General features: G+C 45.8%; 1 protein-coding gene across 3 annotated transcripts in view; it reads left to right on the top strand.

Annotated features, from left to right (window-relative positions):
* Nucleotides 1–19,220, top strand: part of LOC119169741 (MAM and LDL-receptor class A domain-containing protein 1) — a 317,209-nt gene extending 297,989 nt beyond the window's left edge. For 2 of the 3 annotated variants that reach the window (XM_075886841.1, XM_075886842.1), the window contains exons 59-65: nucleotides 3,420–3,494; nucleotides 5,057–5,284; nucleotides 5,775–5,906; nucleotides 9,259–9,411; nucleotides 16,073–16,181; nucleotides 18,246–18,301; nucleotides 18,909–19,220. In XM_075886841.1, coding sequence (XP_075742956.1) covers nucleotides 3,420–3,494; nucleotides 5,057–5,284; nucleotides 5,775–5,906; nucleotides 9,259–9,411; nucleotides 16,073–16,181; nucleotides 18,246–18,297 — 749 coding nt within the window. In that variant the 3' untranslated portion in view covers nucleotides 18,298–18,301; nucleotides 18,909–19,220. The remainder of the gene's footprint in view (nucleotides 1–3,419; nucleotides 3,495–5,056; nucleotides 5,285–5,774; nucleotides 5,907–9,258; nucleotides 9,412–16,072; nucleotides 16,182–18,245; nucleotides 18,302–18,908) is intronic. The other variant, XM_075886843.1, reaches the window with a different exon arrangement.
* The last annotated feature ends 2,205 nt before the right edge of the window (nucleotides 19,221–21,425 follow it).

The following is a 21,425-nucleotide window of genomic DNA, read 5'->3' as shown; positions in this document are numbered from 1 at the left end:
ATGCCAATGGCTGCTAATGGGGATCGCAGCGTGCGCGTTGACTAAAAGCCGAATGCTCCTGTCTGTCATTCCCCATCAGCAGCCATTGGCATGTACATTGAGCACTATTTTTTATTGGTAAACAACGCGCACAGAAGAAATCTCTCACCAGCACCACCTTGGAGGTCAAATGTTATACCTATTTCGGGTATGTGCCACTGCTGGTTACGTTCTACGAGGGACGCACAAGCCACGCCATAAGGAGCTTCGCCCCTAATAGTGAGTCACACATGACAGAGGATGAATACAAATGCATATGAGGAATACGTGCAACGTGAAATGAAAACATATGTGAGATATGACATGCTAATAATTTCAACGTGATGTCACACATCGTCAAAAGCTCATTTCGATCCCCTTACCGCAGCCGCTTAGGAGCGGTGGCCACAGCGACCACTTCACAAACCACCGTGCCACCAACAAGTCGGCGAGTCCTAAGCGAGCGATGCCGTTCAGCTCGAGCAAGGGAACGCGAGAACAAAGACGGCGCTGCACACGGAGTGTCTGCCGTCAGCGAACTTCGAACAGGAGAGCGAGCGCACGCTTGGCCGCCGCCATGAACAGCGCCGAGCTGGTTTGGAGCTAGCGCCGAAGAAATTAACGTTAATGCGGCTTTTTTTCACAAACTCGAGCGAGTGCAGCACGCAAACGCGAGTCCGCCGCCACGGCCAACGGACGGCGCCGAGCTGCTTGCAACCGACTGACGGGAAATCCAACTGAAATGGCGACAAATTTTCATTGAGTTCCGACACTAGCGAAAGCCCTGCAAGCCCGTGCTGGTGCACTTAGAGCGCACGATATACTACAACCAAGCTCTTTACGAGAACCCGCAACGTGTTTTAGACGAGTCTCAACACAGCGACGAGGTCTCAGCCCAATATCGTCAGCCTGGAGCTCATGGCGGCGGCGAAGACAGGCGAGCACTCGGTGAGCGAGCGTACGGGAGGCCGACGGCAATGGCGGCAAGTTTCCAGGCGGTCGCAAAGCGCAGGTGAACTGCAGACGCCGAAGCTGACCTTCGCGATGCATTTCGTGCGTGCGATATACAATACGACCGAGCCCGTTGCCGGCAAGCGCAATCCGTATCGCACATGCAAGTAGAGTAGAAGAATGATGACCTACTTGCTTAAGAATCCAGCGCTTATTTCTGCCCTGAGTCAGACTGAAGTATATATCCGATAGGCCTATTGTCTTCTCGGCTGCCATATTGGCCTTCCCAACTGTTGCTGTCGTGTGTTGGTCGTGACTATCTCTAAGCCACAGATATACAGCGCAGCGTGGTGACGTGTCGAGACTTGCTCCAGACTTCACGGGTGCAGTGAAACGTGAAAGCAGCAGCCCACGCTCATCCAAGCGTACACACAAGCACCACGTCATAGTTCTTAGATCATCGAATCCAGGCGGCCGTGGTCCAGCACTACGAGCGCGACGCAGCGCGAACCATCACCGACAAAATACTGGGAAAGAATGAGCCAGCAGATGAGGAGAAGGACATGTGTTCTGTGGAGAAGGAGGGTTGTCACCTTGGCAACGCTTTTCGCGCTGCCTGCAATCCCCGGGCGGTTCATCTCTTTGGAACTAAGTGGTTTCGCGCTGCACGAATCCCTCTGTGGTTGCTCCTCAACGGTCTATCCGTTCATCAAGCGCGCCTATTGGGCATCGTTACTCCTTTTTCGGGTAATTTTGCCTAAGAGTGTAGGTCGTCGAATCCAGGCGGCCGTGGTCAAGCACTCCGCTCGGGACGCAACGCGAACCATCGCCAGTAAGATATGGAGCAAGACTGAGCCAGCAGAGGGGGAGAAGGACGAAGTGTCAGCTTGGCAACGCTTTTCGTGCTGCCTGCTATCCCCGGGTGGTTCATCCCTTTGGAGCGTGTTTGGAGACTAAATGGTTTCGCGTGGCACGCTTCCCTCTGTGGTTGCTTCTAAACGGTCTATCCGTTCATCGCGCGCGCCTATTGAACTCCGTTTCTCCTTTTTCAGGTGATTTTGCCTTAGAGTGTACCTACTACTACTACGACTACTACATACCTCGTGAACGCACCACCCAGGGCATAGGGAGCTTCGACCAAAAAAAGAAAACGTGCGTGCACCCACCCTAACTTAGTGGTGTTCATCACTGTGGCATTGTGTAATCGTAAGGGCTCTTCAGTATACTCACGTAATTTTGCATGGTTATTCAAGAAGCTGTTGTGAAAGTCACCTTGGGCGTGTGTTGCCATGCAGATGCTATTGAAGCTCTTCGAAGCGAATAGCATGCACGTTCTCTGTATTAAATGCGTGTTGGCCATCCGCAGCAGCTTTGTGCACGTAGCCTGGAAGTCATCCTAATGGCAGGCTGTGTCCGCATAGCTGAAGACGCAATGAAACGCACACAAGTATGTGCAACAACAGCGATGGGAGCGCTGACGTAACTAGGGAAGGATTCAGTAGCACCACCTACAGTTTTCTGCGCTGAATGGCACGCTCGAACTTTCCCGTTCGTACCACTAGGATTGGTTTTGCTTCACTGTATTTTCAAGGCGTGGGGCGCTTGCTACTTGCTGTTGAATCTGCCGAATTTTGCAGAGCAAAAAAAGTTGCTCCGTCGAGTGGATCTCACGACGAAGCTGCTTCAGATCTGCCAATGGCACATACAGGGAGCACTCTCCATCCGCCAATAGAATAGACTTGCTCCACATAGAGTGGAAGAAATTATTACCGGAAGCGCTCCGAATCTGCCAGTAGATGACACCATGAAACTGTCTGTTGACGTTTCGCAGAACGTCACCCCACTTGCGCAGATTTTCAAAGGGATTAGCGGCCACTACTTCTCGATGAAGGCACAGATATTCGAGTATCCAGAGCTGCCGTCACGGCTTACGTGTTGGCCAAACAACCGCTCTGCTTTGCTGGCAGCGTGAACTCGCGGCACAAGAAGCTGTCATACTGGTTACTTCTCGTGTCACGTGATCCCTCGCTCGCTACAGTCTAGGCCGACGGTGGTGGTCACCGTCGGACCATCGGGAGCATGGTCACCGCCGGACCATCGGGAGCATGCGCTGTGGCGCAACCACCGACTGGCTGAGTGGAACAGGAGGCAAAATAGGGTCAGCTAAAAGCGCTTTATAACCTATATGGTTCGCTCAACAAATTTGTAAAACAGGAGCATGGCAGAAAGTTAGTAACGGTGCGCAAAAGGTAGTAACCGTTGTGACCTTTGAGTGTCTAGTGATGTAGTTAGACAGGTCGGAAGAAGAAGGCGAGTAACAGCTGGAATTACTATTTGCTGGCGATTATAAGTTTTTTTCTTACCTTTTTGGAAGAGTGCAGGCATTCAGTACGATTGCGGATATGACATTCTCCAGAGTTCGCGTCAATTTGGCAATTTTTTTTTTACAGGAACTAAAGCTCCACTTCAACCGACAACACCAGCAGCCCCGCAGCCGGTATCTACGCGGACAACTACGTCAACAGGTAATAAAATAATTCTGCATGCGTTCAATACTTTTCTTTTTGTCTGTCAAGTTGGCACAAGAGCCAGGCTTCAAGCGCTGCATGGTGAGCATTAAGCTGGATCATTCAATGCCTAAAATTCTGTTAGTGAATGCTTGCTTTTAGTGGCCCCTACTTGTACTAGGACAGAGAACCTCTAAAAACGATATGAATTTCTTAATAATAAGTATTGAGAAATCATAAAGGATGTTCCGATTATTCTATCGTAGTTTGAAACACGTACATGGCATTCTCACCACACTTCGTTGTTTAGGAAGGTAACTCTGTAAATGACTGAGAGACTGTATTTATTCGTTTACAAATCGTACTATGCTACAAGCCGGACTCTAGCTATATAAGCTAAAAGCAAGAATGGTGATATACCAAAAATTTTAAAGCAATTTTCCTATTATTCGCTATTGAAAAACACACGTCATCTGTTTTGAATGTCATCACTTTAGCCCAAAGAATGTACTTGTGCAATTGTAGGCCTTAAAAAACAGCTAACACTTACAAGTGAAACTTTGGCTCTCATTAAATTATGGAGCGTTTGACGTGCAACTTTCATTATGTCACTCTCTCGTCCGCATTTTCTTCGAGCTGCTGAAGTGGCCTAAAGATAGAGGAGCTAATATCAGTAATGGACAAACGTCATCTAACTTCAGGTGTTAGGGCTGGCATCCTTTCTTCCACGCCAGGCATGCTAATTAGCTGAAATCAAGTGCTGTTGTGACCTGATAGATGATAACTACATGGATGTAGGTCACACATTTATATCTGTCTGCATCATATCTTTGCGATTAATTTCTAATGAAAGATGGTCACTACATGTATGCGCGAAACGGGCTCCTACTTTACGTAGAAAGCATGTTCAGGTTACGGCCAGTATGTTGCATAGATTAACAAACAAGCCGCATTGAGTTTTAACAACACATTCTTAATGACTCAGGATAAGAAAGCAACTAAGTGCAAAAATAATGAAGAGACGTCCATAAGCATAGCGAAGTGGTACGGCATCACCGTGTCCTCCTTCAAAGCTCCAGTATCGTCTAGTCTTGAGACATCCTCAAGTCACATTGTGCTTGCGCTTCCTAGGTCTCAGGTTTGAGGCCCACGGGACGGCTTTATGCTATCCCTTAGTAGAGTATCAAGTGCTCTGAATTCTTAACAACTTTTACTAAACACACAGCGCACTTTCCAATTACCAGACTCTTGACCGTAACAAGCTGAACCACACCCCAGGATTAGAACACGGCGATTCCCCCTACGGGAAGGTGTTGCAGCAATTGCAACTTTTATTGCGTTGCGCCTTCGCCATCGTGAACTCGTTCGTGGCATAATTTTTGTCAACATGGCCTCCTAAACTGTGAGGCCTTGGAGACGGCTTTATGTTATCCTATAATAGAGTACCAAGTACTCTTAATTGTTAACCATCTCTTGTAAACACATAAGCACATTTGTTTGTCTGTCTAATCAGATAATGATAATAAGCTAATTTTGTGCGTTAAATCATTACTTCACCAGCTATTCGTTTGTCATTCTAGAAGCATCTGCCATACCCACAGAAGTTGTTACTCCAGAACCAGTCCCCACTGAAACTCCAGTGCCAGGAGCGAGTGAAACCCCAGAAACCCCAGCATCCACTGAGACTGATTCGGAGCTAGTGTGTCATCGTGGCGAGTTCAACTGCAGAGACGAGAGCACTTGTATTCCATCTGCACTGCTCTGTGATGGTGTGAAGGATTGTCCAAATGGACTGGATGAAAAGTGTGGTAAGGACTTCGAAACAATTTTTCGTGACTCGTGCAAATTGACTGTATCGAATTCTTTTTTCTTGTTGCATCAAAATTACTTACGGGCCGTCCATTGTGTAGGATGGTGGCTACATACATACATACATACATACATACCTACATACATACATACATACATACATACATACATACATACATACATACATACATACATACATACACACATACATACATACATACATACATACATACATACATACATACATACATACATACATACATACATACATACATACATCATACATATGATTACATGAGTATAGCCGCTAACGTAGCTTTAACTAACATTGAAAACATACTATCCTGCAGATAACCACAAACGTTTATTCGTAGATATATTTCAGTCTGTGATAAATGAATGGCAACTCGTGGAGCAATAACTGTACCCTGAATTTCAATCGCTGGTTTTTTGTCCATTACTATGCACTTTTGTTTCAACTGGTTGCAGGTACGGCCAAGCAATGCCAAGAAAACGAATTCTTCTGTGCTTCGGGCTCTCCTAGCAGTTGCATGCCACGGGCTCTCCTCTGCAATGGACGCGAAGACTGTGCTGGCGGCTCCGATGAATCTTTATGTCGTGGTAAGTTAGAGCACAATATTTTCACGTCACCACAGCAATCGCGCTGCTGTGTTCTTGTTCGTATTAGCAGCTTACTGTTAGGCACTGTTATTTTAAAATATCTAATAATCTTGGAATTAGATGCGTCGCCTGGTTTTTAAGACATTGGAAAAAAACTTTGAAGCACAAGAAATTAAGTATTGAAGAGAAGAGTGGACGCAAGCAGGGCTTTTCGTGTGCAGTCTTCTCTTCTGTCCTCGTTTTTGGTCCTTCTATTTTGTTTCTTAAAGAAATATCTAAATCACTGCACAGGACCGCTTGTTGCACGCCTGACATAGGATGGACTCCTTGTAATGAAAAATGAGCAGTTTCCGTGAAAATTCTGCGTCAGCCTCTAGGACAGGCAAGGACTCTTCTTGACAGGACACCGCACGCAAATTTAAATGTTCTGAAGTGCCGCTGAACTACGGTGATGGGCAATACAATACTATTTCACGCACGTTACCGATAGTGAATGGTGATTACGACGTTCTAGCGATAATATATGCACTGCGAGGGTTTGTATGAGTTTTCACTCTGTTTCAGTTTTGTAAAACGATACGTAACCCTGCATTCGTAACCGTATTTGCTCGCTGCAGTTGGTGTACATGCGATAAAACAATACGCGAAGCAATCTATACACATACCACCGATGATCGCGGTATACCATTGAAATGGAACTATATATGCATGACCTTCAAATTGTGATCTTCTACGTACGATAGTGATTCCTATATGACGGCTATCCTGAGAGTTTACTCATGAAAATTTTGTCTGCAAGTAGATGATGCCATTGCCTTATAGACCAACCAGCCGTTGCGGCTCAGCAGGCTGACGTGTCGGGCTTCTAATATTGTGCAAATGGCTTTTATTATCCACTGCTAAGGTCGCATTTCGATGTGAGCTAAATGCAACAACGCCCGTATACTTAGATTCAAGTTCAAGTAAATAAAAAAAAACTTTGGCGTCTATATTTATCCCGGTGTCTTATAGCCTGCGTCTTTATCACATCCTGGTTTGCGGCCATAAAACACAAGTAATTCTGAATAAATGCTCCCAAACTTGCGACGCCGTACGTGACTGGTCTTTCAACATTTCTCAGACGTATGCATGCACAATGTCGCAAAATAGAAAACGTCACCACCATTAAAGGAGGTGCCACAAGCATGTGCATCTTATTGGTTCAATGCGATTTCAACCTGCAAGTTCTTCACCTTTGTCGACGGCAACCTTTTAGGCGCGAAGCAGCTCCTAACGGAGTTCTATCTCCTGCGCCTGTCCTCCCTTACTGCGCATGCGCAAGAGCTGGCCCAAGCACTGAAAGCACGCGCTCATGCGCTAGGGTATTCCAGCTTGTGTATATTGAACTAGAATGACTATACTATGCGACAACTTTTTTTTCGCACTGAAGGGAAAGCTACCGGGGTGGAGCTTCGGAACATGTAGCACTAGGTTAAGTAGTCCGTTTTGGCGCACGTCTCGTAACGCTGTGGAAAAAGATGGGGTCGTGCCATCGGCGTTTCATGTAGACGGAGACGCCGCTTAGCATTTACACTACACGTAAAAAAGCGGGACTTTCTGGCGCGTTGAAAAACGCAAAGTCACTACGAACAAATTGAAAGAAATACGAATATCTTACTAGAGTGAGCTGCGCCCTGTCTCAAATAGCTCCACGTAGAAAATAAAAAGGGAACTTTTGTATTTCACGGTGAAAATACGGGTGCTGTTGTATAACTACATTCACTGGTGGTAAGATGCACGTGATTTGGCTCTGCAGTCTTCGCTCCAATGCCAGGAAAAGTTGTCGCCGAGTATATAAGCCTGTGTATATAGTTCGGTAAGATAATGTGGCCACTCCCCTTCACACTCTCTTAGCACTCATGTGAAGGACTTTGAGAAAGAGGTCCTGCAGAACACACGATGAACGAATGCGTTATATGATATTCAGAACACCCTGGCAAGCCCTAGCGCTGTAGGACCAGCGTAAGTGACTGCGAAAGAGCCGTGGTGTGCACCACCTGTGCATCACCTCATGGTCCACTTAAGTGAAAGATGCTGTAATTTTTTAGCGCGAAGCTCCTGAAGGCATGGGTCGCGCGTCTCCTGTATGTAGAAGCCACTCCTCATTTCAGTCTTTGGAAGGTCCGCTTGAAGGTGGTACCTGTATATGATTGATGAATATCTGATGAAACTGTGCGAGATGGTGGTACTTCGAGTGTTCACTAGATGGGCGGACAGACATTTTGACAGACGGGCATGCGGGCAGACTGATGGACAGACGCACAGACGGACGGACGTACGGAACAATGGACAAGTGGACAGACGGACGTGCGGATGGACATAGACAGACAGACATACGGACGGACGGGTGGACAGACAGGCATACCAATGTACGGAAAGACAAATATACAGACGAAAGAACAGACGGTTAGACGGACGGACACAAGGATGCACGCATGGACGGACAGACAGACAGAACTACTGATGAACAAACAGACAGACAGACTGACTGACAGATCTATGCGGCCTGCGGATGATTCAGAGTTTGCCGATAAAGCCATTCGAAGCTTCATCCTACTCACCACCATTCACTTCGTGGATATGCTGTGACTTTTTATATGTACCACGTTCATTGAATCAAGCGAAAAGCGAATAACATCGTTGAACGTGCACAGCTTAGGCTGCACACCAGTTCGGGCGACACCCAACATTTCGCAGATAGGCCATGGTGGCAGAACTGGACATCACCTGCACTTATCCCGTAATATCGCAAGTTGTTGAAATTGACTTCTTTTGGTACCACAAGTGACGTTCGCCGACTGCGATGGTGATTCAGCTGGGGAAGCATCATGTCGTGGTCTTCGGATCTAAGATTCAAAAAAAGATAAATATTTCTGTTACGTTAGTGAAATCGTTTTTTTTTTCTTATCGTGGAAATACTCTTCTCGGCTTCCAATATTAAAAAAGAGGCTTTTCGTGCATAGTATATATGAAAGAGTCTTTGCATATAGTCTGCTAGAAGTTCAAAATTCAGTTTAACGAAGCTTTGGCTTAAGACAAGAAACTTGCGGAATTTACTAACTTCGATATATTGTGGTCTCACTACAATTGTGTGTGGCTATAGTACAACATAATACTTGAACGAACTATTAGGGAAGTATTTTTATGAATGAACTCGTGAATTTGTTGTTATCATTCCCTAATTTTACATATCCTGCGCACATTCGTCTATTCCTATGGGTTACTGAAGGCTCGGCAGACATTCGAGCTGGTTAATTGCTGCATTTTATTTTCAGTTCATGAAAAGTATTTTTATTCATTTTTTTACTTGCAGAGTGTCCACATCATTTCTGCCTGAACGGTGGAATTTGTGGATGGACGCAAAAAGCACCAAGTCCCGCTTGCGACTGCCGTGATGGTTACCATGGCCGTCGCTGCAATTTATTGAGAAGCACCGTACCGGAGGCGAGCAATCTGACGTCAAAAGGTATCGCTTGCAAGCTGAATATGTCTTTAATATGCTTCTGTGAAGTGTTCATGCTTATTTTGTGTGAACAGAGTTTATTGTCACAGCAAATGCTTGCTTACTTAGAATCCATATGGCAAGAAAATATGCCTTTTCTTTGATTTAAGTATTCTCCCTACGCCCGCTTACGAATTCTAGTTATATACCAGACCTGGTAAATCCTGTGCCCACATAAAAACATTTACAGCGAAAGCTGTTACGAGATGCTAAGATGGGTCACGCACGGCACCTTAGTTGTCCGCTGTCGGTGTCCGTAACCAGTATCGCAAGAAATAGAAAAAAAAACTCAGTAAATAAAAAAAAACGCTAGCAACAGCCGCTGCGTGCCAGACCTGTATTCTACCACTGAGCGACGCCGGTGTTTTTAATTCTTGTGTAAACTGGCCTTATTTTTTGTAGGCAGGCCTCATCACTGTTCTATGAACAGTAAAGCATTTTAGAATATCAAAGAAACAACCAGGCGTAACACAGTGTGAATTGGGAACGAGTGGGCGCTCAAATCCTTCAGAAAACTTTTTCTTGACACCCTATTAACTGTGGTGCACACCCACTTCAGACATAATTCTTCATATTCGTCAGTCACTGCATAAAAAAAATCGCCAGAATTCGCAGTGCAGTCACAGCCAAGGGTGGAACAGTGGCCTTTCAGAGCTTTTTCTGAACGCTCTTTGGGCGACTGATACAAGCACACTTGCTTAGTGTCCCCCACGCCATTATTAACCATAAATTTTGTGTAGTAGGTCACCATTCAAGACCTCGTCTTAACTGCAACGAAAGACCGAAAACTATCGAGCTCGATGTACTCATTGACGGCTGCAACAATAGTGCTCTCGTGGACAGGCGCCGATTCCTCCGTCGTTAGTGAGCGCTTAGCTACTGAGATCAAGAAAGTAAAGGCCGAGTAGGACGGCGCACGGATGCACATGGCGGGTATACACCTTGTCACGCCGAATGGAAATTGCACCGCAAGAATCACAAAGCGCGATAACACATACCCAACTCAATTTGTCATATTCGAGCACTGTTCTCGAGGTGTCATACTCGGCATTGATTTTCTGAATGACCACGACACGTATCGACCTAAAATCACAGTCCATTTCACTGTCCACAGATCAAGCGATAAAACAGGGCTGAGTGTCGGTCGTCATTGAGCACAGTCGAAAAATATGTTAGCCTCATGCCCTACTCGAACACTCTCGTCTGCGTCAGTGGTGATGCGTCAGAAGAAATAGATGGCATTGTCGAAGGACACACAGACTTACCACGGATCACGCATCAGCGAATCACGCTAATGCATGATTCGCTGATGCGTGATTGCTGATGCGTGAAATCAGCGAATCACGCATGCTGACAGACTCGTCGGCGGGAAACGTGGCCGCATACCCGGTTGCGGAGCCTATTTTTAACAAACGCTGCACTGCAAATGCACAGAAAAGAACAGCTGAAGAACCTCCTTGGACGATACAGGAACTGCTTTTTGACGACATCCAAAATAGGAAAAGCTGCAATCACTAACACCGCAATATAACAGAAGAAAAAGTGCAACCTTTTCGCTGAAGCCCTTATCGAGTCTCGTGACGAGAGCAGAGCACGAGGTTATCAAGAAGCAAGTTCACGATATGCTGCGCAATATCATCATTCAGCCGTCACAGAGCCCCTGGGCGTCGCCAGTTGTGTTAGCCAAAAAAGACCGAACGCTGAGATTCTGTGTCGATTACCGCCGGCTGAACGATGCTTACCGCTTACCGACGATTACCGCTTTTGCCACGCCAAATACTTCATATCAATGGACCTAAAGAGCAGCGCATGACAAATCGAAGTCGATGAAAGAGACAGAGAGAAAACAGCCTTCATTGCGCTGGATGACCTCTGTGAATTCAAAGCAATGCCTTTTGGACTTTGCACAGCCACAGCCACATCCCATAGAGTTATGGACACTGCCTTACGTGGACTGAAGCAGCAAATGTGCTTCGTGTACTTACACAACGTTGTTGTCCTCGCTGCCAATTTTGGAGAACACTGAAGCAGACTGAATACTGTACTCATGGCCAACAAATTTTTTAGATGCGGAGCATCTAATACTCGAGGCTTGTAGTGCGGCGCCGTCCGCAAGCTTCCTCCTCCTTCTTCCACCATCTGTGCATCCCTTCCTCCTCTACACACCGCGCGTGCTTCACTCCTCCACCATCTGTGCACCCTTCCTCCTCTACACACCGCGTGCGCTTCTCCTCTTCACGAACATTCGCTAGCTGTATAATGTAGCGCGCATGCGCCGTCACGCTTCGAGAACATCGGCAGCTGACGCGCGCGCATGCGCCGTTGCGCTTCTCCCCCTTCTCGAACATTCGACAGCTGACGCGCGCATGCACCGTCACCCACCATCTGTACCGCGCGCGCTTCTCCCCTTCGAGAACATTCTACAATTCTCCTGATTCTCCAGTGGACGCGCATGCGCCGTCGCGCTTCGAGAACATTCAACAGCTGACAGTGCATGCGCCGTCACGCTGTATATATACTCAAGGTCGGCGCTCGCTCGCTCAGTTGCCGCTCGTCGGTTGGTTTGTACGGCGCGTCGACGTCCAAGGTCGCGGTGAAATTAATTCCAACGAATCCACAAACACAATGATCGACGTCCCTTCGACCAGCGCCGCCCTTTCGCATACGTGTGTACGTGTTCACTCATTTAACACCCCCTCCAACAACCACGTTAACCAATTTAGCCATCGACCCAAGTAAGTCGCAATTTAACACCCCATTTCACAACCACGTTAACCAATTTAGCCATCGACCCAAGTAAGTCGCACTTTAACACCCCGTTAACCAATTATATGCTCCGCATCCTACTCAGTGTTCCCCCGAGGGAAGCTGCTGGCAATTTTTTTTATTAAAGAACACTGAAGCAGACTGAATACTGTACTCATGGCCAACAAATCTTCTTGATTAACACTGAAACCAGAGGAGTGTCGGTTTGCTTACGAAGAATTGCTACTTTTCGGCCACATTATCTGCAAAGATGGTGTGAATTCTGATCCACAGCAAACATCAGTCATCGCCGGTTTTCCGTGGCCTTAGGACAAGAAAGCAGTGCGCAGGATTTTTGGATTGTGCGCATATTACAGATGATTCGTTCCAATTTTTTTTCAAAAATTGCTCAACCTCTGACACGTATAACAAAATCAGAATCAGACATTGACCATACATGGGGAACTTAGCAAGGTGGCACACTCGCCGAACTTCAACGCCGACTTCAGGCACCCCTGGTGATCGTGCATTTCGATGACGAAGTTGAAACTGATATCCACACCGACGCAAGCAGTGCGGGACTGGGCGTGGTGCTCCTCCAAAGAAAATTTTGTTTTGAAAACGTTATTGGCCATGCTAGCCGGTCTCTCACCAAAGCTGAATTCAATTATTCCACATCAGAGAAGGAGTGTCTTGCTATTGTCTGGTCAACTGCCAAATTCCGCCCCTACCTATACGGACGGCCTTTCAAGGTTGTCACCGATCACCACACACTCTGTTGGCTTGCAAACCTGAAATAACCACCACGTCGCCTAGCGCGTTGGTGAAAGTGACAGTAATTTTCAGTAACAGTAATAGTAACAGCAATAACGAGGCAATCCTGATATTCACGACCTCTTTCAGTACTTGGAAGGGAAGACAACATCTGTTTCCAAAGCAAGCAGCCGTGGGCTATCCTCATTTTGCCTACACAACAATGTTGTGGAGGAAAAGAACTTTTCCTCAAATAGAGTCAATTTAATGTTTATCGTGCCATCGCAACTTCGCGCAGAAATATCGCAAGCTTGTCATCACGAGCCAACGGCGAATCGCCTGCGATTTAGCTGCTCGCTTGCGAAAATTCAGAGAAACTACTACTTGCCCGAACCGGCATCCAGCACCACACAAGACGTCAAAACCTGTGGAGACTGGCAAAGACGTAAGAGACCCCCGTTGACACCTGCTGGACCAACTGAAGTCGGTCGAGCTACCATCAAAGCCTTTACAAGAAACCGGAAGAGACCTGCTGGGCCCATTCCTTACGTCCACTGTTATCAACAAATGGATTGTCGTGGCAACAGATCATTTGACTCGTTTCACTGAAACAAAAGCCCTACCAAAGGGGAGTGCCATAGAAGTCAGGAAATCTTTCGTCGAAAACCTCGTCCTGAGAAACGGTGTGCTCAAGTGCTTAAAACTGTGAGAGGCATGGCATTGACAGCTTATCTGACAGGAGCTATATTTCACTATTGTCACACAAGCCACTGAAAAACGACGGCATATCGCCCTCAGACGAAGGGCCTTACTGAGCGGTTGAACAAAACTATCGCCGACATGCTATCAATGTATCAATGTATGTAGACATCGAGAATAAGTAGGGGGATGACTTGTTAACAGACGTGACTTTCGCCAACAACATGGCAGTACAGAAAACAACCCCAATGACGCCATTAAAACTACTTTACGGAAGAAAACCCATGAAGACGCTCGATGCCATGCTTCCGAACGTTACCTACGAGAAAAACTTAGACAGACGTCTGCACTGCTAACAGCGGGCAGAAGATGCTAGACAATTAGCTCTTCTGCGCTATGAAGCACAGCAGCAAGTCCACGCCCGACGCTACAATATTCGCCGAAGCAAGCAGCAATATCAACCTGGTGACCACACATGGGTGTGGACGCCTGTTCGAAAGCGTTGAATCAGTGCAAAACTATTCGGAACATATAAGGTTGTGCAATGCTTAGGTCCTCTGTACTACAGAGTTGTACGCAATAACCTTAGCTCATCGCAACTACGCCGCACATGCGCCGAAGTGGTTCATGTCGTCCGTTTGAAACCTTACAATGCACGCTATAGGAGTAACACACTCTTCCATAACATTTTTGTGTTTATAATTTTTTGTGTTCGCATTATTTTGCCCGCAGTTATGTATTAGTTTGCTCTAAACATCGGGACGCTGTCGTTTGAAATGGGGGCAACGCCACATAATAACTTTTAGTTTGTGACCATGAATGGGAAGCAAGAACATCGCAAAAATATAGACAAGGACAGAGGAAGAAACGACACCACGCTGAACTCGCAACTAATCTTTATTTGAAGATACACGCACATATATCAAGCAATCAACCCGGTCACGTAGAAAACCAAAGGCGCCTGCGCATCAAAACAAACAAGGTACGAAACAAGCCTAATCATATTGACCAACAACACGTGTTTAACAACCGAGAAAAAACAAAAGGATACCTTCCTACGTGCCGATGATTTCATACGTGGGGTTTAACGTCTCAAAACCACCATATGATTATGAGAGACGCCGTAGTGGAGGGCTCCGGAAATTTCGACCACCTGGGGTTCTTTAACGTGCACCCAAATCTGAGCACATGGGCCTCATTTCCGCCTACGTGCCGAAAAACATACGCAACAGTCCCTAACAAACTAACAGTCAGACGCTCTGCTTTTCCACGTGACCGGGTCGAATGCTTAATATATGTGCGTGTATCTTTCAATAAAGTTTAGTTGCGAGTTCAGTGCGGTGTCGTCTCTTTTTCTGTCCTTGTCTATATTTTCGCGCTGTTTTTACTTCCCAAGTATGACCCACCAACCAGCCCAACTTTCGCTACTATTGTTACCATGAAACTGCACGTTTATCATTTTCGTAAATCGTCTTTACATGCGCCAAAGTAGGCGCCTGGTATGATCACGTGAGAAAGATGGTATCGCGTCTCATTCTGTTGTCGTATTGATAAAGGGTGCAAGTCGGCTGACTGGGGGGGGGGGGGGGGCAGAATCAGTGGGTGGGCCTGTGTATCGGCGAGCCGCGAGTGTGCTTTCGTGTGACACGCCGGCGCGGCAACTGCGTCCTTCGGATGTTACCGACCACCATCTAGAGCCTGAGTTCTTCCAAATAAAGTGGTTGCCCTAAAGTGCCTTCGAGTTCCTGCGGTACAAGTCACATCCCTGCGTGACGATGCGGCATGCTTGTAAATGCACAGTAAACTTCTGCTGGCGTGACTGGCCAGAACAGTACGAATATGAAAACATTTATTTAACCTAATGCGTCTTTACGCTGCCATAGGTGCAATCTTCAAAAAAGTACAAAGGACGTTTAAAGGTGCACTCCTACAAGCAAATTCGAAACCACACTATCTTCGTTTAACAACTCCGAGATCACACCATTATACAGTCTGCTTTGCTGTTCAGTCAGTTGTGCTTCAGTAATACTTGACACTCACTACGAATTCATCATAGAAAAAGGTAAATATAAATAGTGCCATTCCAAATCCTCTTTCAACAATTGGTTTTTGCCCGATGTCACATATACATGTGACGCTATGATGAATAGGCGACGAGGCCTATAGCGTCGCATACATGCATGCAGCATGCGAAGGAGGGGAAAATGTACAGTTATCTAAGCCAAAAACTGCCATTATTCATTCTCCTGAACTAATTATAATAATTTTCGTCTATGATTAGCGTTAATTTCTTTTTACATTTATGGTCATTCGTACAGCAGGCCACCTCGGTCGTGGCTTGCGGAATTACAAGGACACTGGGAAACGATCAAGCCTTGGGCACCTTATCAATGTAGCCTTTATAAATTATTTACATTACTTTTTGCAGAATCTGGATCTGCTGCTGGAATTGTGACCGGCATAGTTGTTGTTTTGGCCATCGTGCTTGCAGCTGCAGTAGCCGTTTTTGTTGTGAACCGCAAACGACGCAAAGCGCAGTGAGTACATCGTTCCGCATTGCAAAAATTTCATTATGCTCTGGCTTGTTCGATCATTACTACTGTTTGTGGAACTAAGGTTTCATAGATAATCGACTTGTAGCATAGTGAATAAATACATATTTTCTTCGTTCAACGCATGTCTGCATGGTTTACCAGTAGGTGTTCCGTCTGAACTGAAAGGAATTGGAAAGAATGGCGTGAAGACCAGCTTCTCATGCCAGAAAAAGCAACTAGAAAAATACTTCTCACACTATTATTCTATGTGGCTTAATTTTATAACTTTATTCCTTTTTGCAGAGAAACTTTTAATGCAGCCTTGCGTCAGTGAGAAAATGGTTTTACAGGGCTGAATAACTTCATTGCGGTTATCTTCCTTGAGTAACACTTCCTAAGTAGGTTCACTTACAGACATTGTAGCCCCGCCGCGGTGGTCTAGTGGGTAAGGTACCCGGCTGCTGACCCGCAGGGCGCGGGTTCGAATCCCGGCTGCGGCGGCTGCATTTCCGATGGAGGCGGAAATGTTGTAGGCCCGTGTGCTCAGATTTGGGTGCACGTTAAAGAACCCCAGGTGGTCTAAATTTCCGGAGCCCTCCACTACGGCGTCTCTCATAATCATATAGTGGTTTTGGGACGTTAAACCCCACATATCAATTACAGACATTGTACTGATTCTAATGCATACATTGTTCTTGCTATGTTGATTTCATGCTATGTTTATAACATCCGCTCTAATACAAGAGAGGTGTATGAAACTGCCTCTATGTATAGTACTTACACTTCTGAACATTCCACAAAGTGTAACTGTGCCAACTCAATCATGCAGTGTTTGGTAAAAGTGGCTCAAGCTAGAGTATAGCGTTGTCTGCTAACTAATAAGTTGATAACTATGTCCACAAATTCTGGGCCCTGACATAGTTGAAGAAACTGCCGCCCGACGCAACTACAGCAGCTAACATTGTGCGCGCACTTGCCGCACCAGTACTGAGGCGGACGCATTGAACCATTGAAGCACCCTATTCCTTTAGCCGTCCTACACAGGAACCTGATCAATATGCTCAAAAGCCTTGGCGGCACACCAGGTGTTACGGCTCAGCGCAATACAGTATAGGAAGAAGCGCATGTTGCCTCCGGAAACAATAGGAATAAATCCTATAAAAATAACCAAGAAAGTTACATGAATTTAACTAGACAATCAAGTAGCAAGTCACTTGAAAGAGCTCTATTGAGTCTAAAACTAGGAGTCGTTCTTTAATCTGACTTTTGATGCCGAACTTGAAAGAGGATGAAATGGGTCTATATTGAGACCACTCTCGCAGGCAGCTCTTGCATTTTTCTCCTTCCTCTTTGCCTTCTCTTCCTTTTCACTTTTTCCCTATTTATCACCTTGTTCTTGCAAAAAAAGTTTCCCTTCAAAGGCTGCGACTCTTCGTACTTTTCTCGCCATTCATGTTTGCGTTCATGTTTTCTACGCATTTTTATAATAATTTATCACTGTTGTCAGCTTCAGATGGATCACACCTCGTCAGAGGTCTCTCGAAACAGACCGCGAAGTTTTGATCGAAAGGAGTAAAAACTCGACTAGGAACCATCTGTGTTAGCCATTTACTACACAAGAATGCACATTTGGGCTAGTATAGATAGTTAACTTTTGAACAGCTTCTAGTGCAAGAAATAACAAGAACACAGACCAAAGATGTGACAACACGAGCGCTCATATCGTCATATTTTTATTTTCCGATAAAAACTGAGCCATTTTCCACCATAAAAAAAACCCTAAGACTAGCACTGCTTATGCGTAACAAATGCGTAACGATGACATTATATTTTACACAAAAATAAGGCCTTGAGTCTACATGACTCATTGACCTTTTGTTGACGTTCAAAATAGATGGCGCAAAGAATACTATAAATGAAAAGGTAGACACACACGGGGTGCTACCATTTCCGTTGGCCGTCTTCTTGGAGCCGTAGATTTCTAATCTAGCAATACCGACACGTCCACTTGTTCGCGCTCACTTTGTCGACATATTGTGCTAAATCAGTATTTGTCCCTCTCCGCAGGAACCCACCGCTCTTCATCGACAATCCTTCATACGAAGAATCAACAAGCTAAACAGGTATGAATATTACGAGGGACATCGTGCTTGCCTTGAAGTTATGCTCTTAAAGCTATTCGTAGAAGGGTTGATTCATGAGTGCTACACACCTAAAACTTGAATAGCTTGATGTTGCTATATTTAGTCTGATATTGAAGGCCTTCGTGTACACTTTGGGCACTGTTAGATAAAGTACATCCAACTGAAAATTAATGTGATGATTCGTTCAGAAATTAGCAACATCTGCTACGGCACTGGCTCTGTTCGGGAATAAAGAAATTCGGCAGCAAGCTGATAAGGTGCAAGTGTAACAGTCGAACAAACTCAGTCCTACTTTTCTTCACCAAACTGAAGTGGCGCTTTCACTTCTGCTGGCTGTGGCAATAAAACTTTCGGCTTGAACGTCTGACAGCAGAAAAGTATTATTGATTTGTGCTAAAATAACTGTCGGTCACGATGACACTAAGCGAGTATATACCAAATTTTGCTGCGGCATAGGCTGACTATAGAGCTCTTTGAGAGCCTGCTAGCTTGTTAACAGTGCAGCCTAAGCTTTGGCTCATTATGAACCCCAGCAGATATACCAGTATGAATAACGTAACCTTTCTGTTCTACTCTTGCTTTCTAGGGTCTTTCAACTGGCGGACCTCATTCCCAGATAGGCTCAGAGGAAGAGGACCACCTGCAAAAGCAAAACGTCAACGACTGCTATTTTATTTATATAGCTTGGAACTTTGTATCTCAACTTATTCAGAAGCAGGAAAAATATGAACGAACCGGTGATTTTTAGGGCTCGAGGTACGTTATTTAACGTGTTTACTCGAAAGGAAGCTGCTATTGCAGGCCAAACTGCCATGCAGTTAATACAACAATGCTGGTTGAGCTTGTGTATTATACGAACAAACAACGTCAAGAAAGAATAAATATGTGGTACAATGTTTCTTACTGTCTGGGCACCGATCACTTGCCTTCATAACCGTTAGTCTTACCAAGATCCAGGTTTACACTCAAGTAGTGGTGAGGTTGTAATCAAACAGCAAGCGGTCGGATACCTTACAGCCTTTGCCCAGCGAGTTAACGAATAAATCACGCGTCGGCGCCACGAATATCAGGTAGCGACCACTTTCTGGCCTAAACCGGTTTTCCCCGTGCCTTCTGTTTTCGAGGCTCTCTTCCCGCCGCATGCGTGTTGCTTCTTCTTCGCCGGTCTCACTTGGGGATCTGCTTGTGCGTGAGCCCGCTTTCCTTCAGCTGCACCAGCCGTTGCCAGTGCCGCAGCCTCCGCGTGGCAAAATATGGCATGAAGGCCTACAGAGGCAGCGCCAATGCTGCTAAGAAGGGCGTAGTATTCCCTATCCCATGGCACTGATAGCCTTGCTGAGTAGGTGGTTGTGACAAGTGTGTGGATGGAAAAGATAAGACAGTAAACCATTTCGAGGCGTTTGGACGATACCGAGCAAGTCAAATAGGACAAACAAGCATATATGATGAGCAGCGCGATTGAGTACCGTGTGGCGCCTTCATTTGGGTCTGTTGAATCGTGGTGTCATAAGTGTTGTTCTGTTGTGTCATTATCAATAATATGTGAGGTTACACGGCTCAAAACCACGACATGATTATACAGAAGACGCCGTAGTGGAAGGCTCCAGAACTGTCGTCCTTCTAGCATTCTGTATCGTGCACTGAAATCACACAGTTCATGGGCCACTGCAGCTTTTTAGCCTTCTAACAACGGTATACCTAGATCTGTCAAGTTAGGAGTGGTTTTATTTGAACGTCGACCAGTAGGATGGCGTATTTTGTTAGCAGTTATTTCTTCGGATGAGAGGCACTACTGAGTGGCTCAAGGATTTTTTAGTGTGGTATTAATAACAAAAATGGCAGTATATCAAAGAGGTGAATGGTGGAGAGTGAAGCGAAGCATCCCTCCGTCCATTCTTTCTTGCTTCCGTCCGTCCTTGCGTCTGTCTGTGTGACCATTCATGCATCCATCCGCCCGTCCGTGCGTGTCTCTGTTTGTGCGCCCACACGCCCATTCGTGCGTCCATCCCTGCGTTCCTCCATGCATCCACCCCTGCGTCCATCCATGCGTCCATCCGTCCGTCCATGCGTCCATCCGTGCGTCCGTCCATGCATCTGTCTGTGTCTCCGTTCGTCCATCTAGTCAACAATCCAAGTACCACCATCTGGCATCTTTTTATCATATATTCCGCATATAGAAGCACCGCCATCCAGCGGACATTTCAAGGACTAAACGAGAGGTGGCACGCGCACGTTTTCTTACGGCTTGCGCTTCGTGTCTACTTCCCACCTTTAACCACCTCGAGTTCATGGTATATACTAGTTCACGGTATTCATGGCACTGCGGCCCAACGCTCGCTAAACCTTTCTAAAACCAAGGATGTTACGCCCAGCGAGTAAAATCTAGCAACCCTTCTTGTCAGATAGTCCTAAATGTTCATGCTGCTAATGGCTGCTAATGGGGAATGAGAGACAGGAGAATTCGGCTTTTAGTTAACGCGCACGCTGCAAATTTTTTTATTGTTCGACAAAGCACAGGAGAATCTCCCACCAGCACCACCTAGCAGGTCAAAGTGTAAGATATGATACGCACTACTATGAGGGACGAACGGTGCCGCTTTAAGCATAGAGAAATAAACAAAAAAGGTTAAGAGTGGACACTCCCATAGACCCCAGCGGCCCAATCGACCCTAGCACACCTGGTGGTTGGTGAGAGCAAGTGGCGTGCGCTTCCTGTTTCGGTTTCACTGGCGCAAATTTTGAATTACTTTGCGTAACCGACGTTTGGCTATGACGAAAGTTCACGATTTCAGACCACTTTCCATCGCCCAAATGGATAGTTTTTATAGGTCGTTTTGATTTAGCGATTCCCTGTTTTGTTTTGTTCAGTGGTTCGTGCGAATTGGTCGTGACGTGATTTTTATTTTGATTAAGTTATAATAAAACGAGATGCAGGTAATGACAATTCACTACGGTTTTATTCATCGCGCTTGTGTTTTTCTTTTGGAACAAGTAATCAATGTATATATCAGTCAAAGAGACAGAGTATCCGCAATGTTTTATTCAAAGGCAGGGTAGAGCCTGAGAATATAAAAAGCACAATATGACAGAGGTAGACAACAAA

This window comes from Rhipicephalus microplus, chromosome 2 (assembly GCF_043290135.1).
Source record: "Rhipicephalus microplus isolate Deutch F79 chromosome 2, USDA_Rmic, whole genome shotgun sequence".
NCBI lineage: Eukaryota > Metazoa > Arthropoda > Arachnida > Ixodida > Ixodidae > Rhipicephalus > Rhipicephalus microplus.
This window is presented reverse-complemented; position numbering and strand designations above follow the sequence as displayed.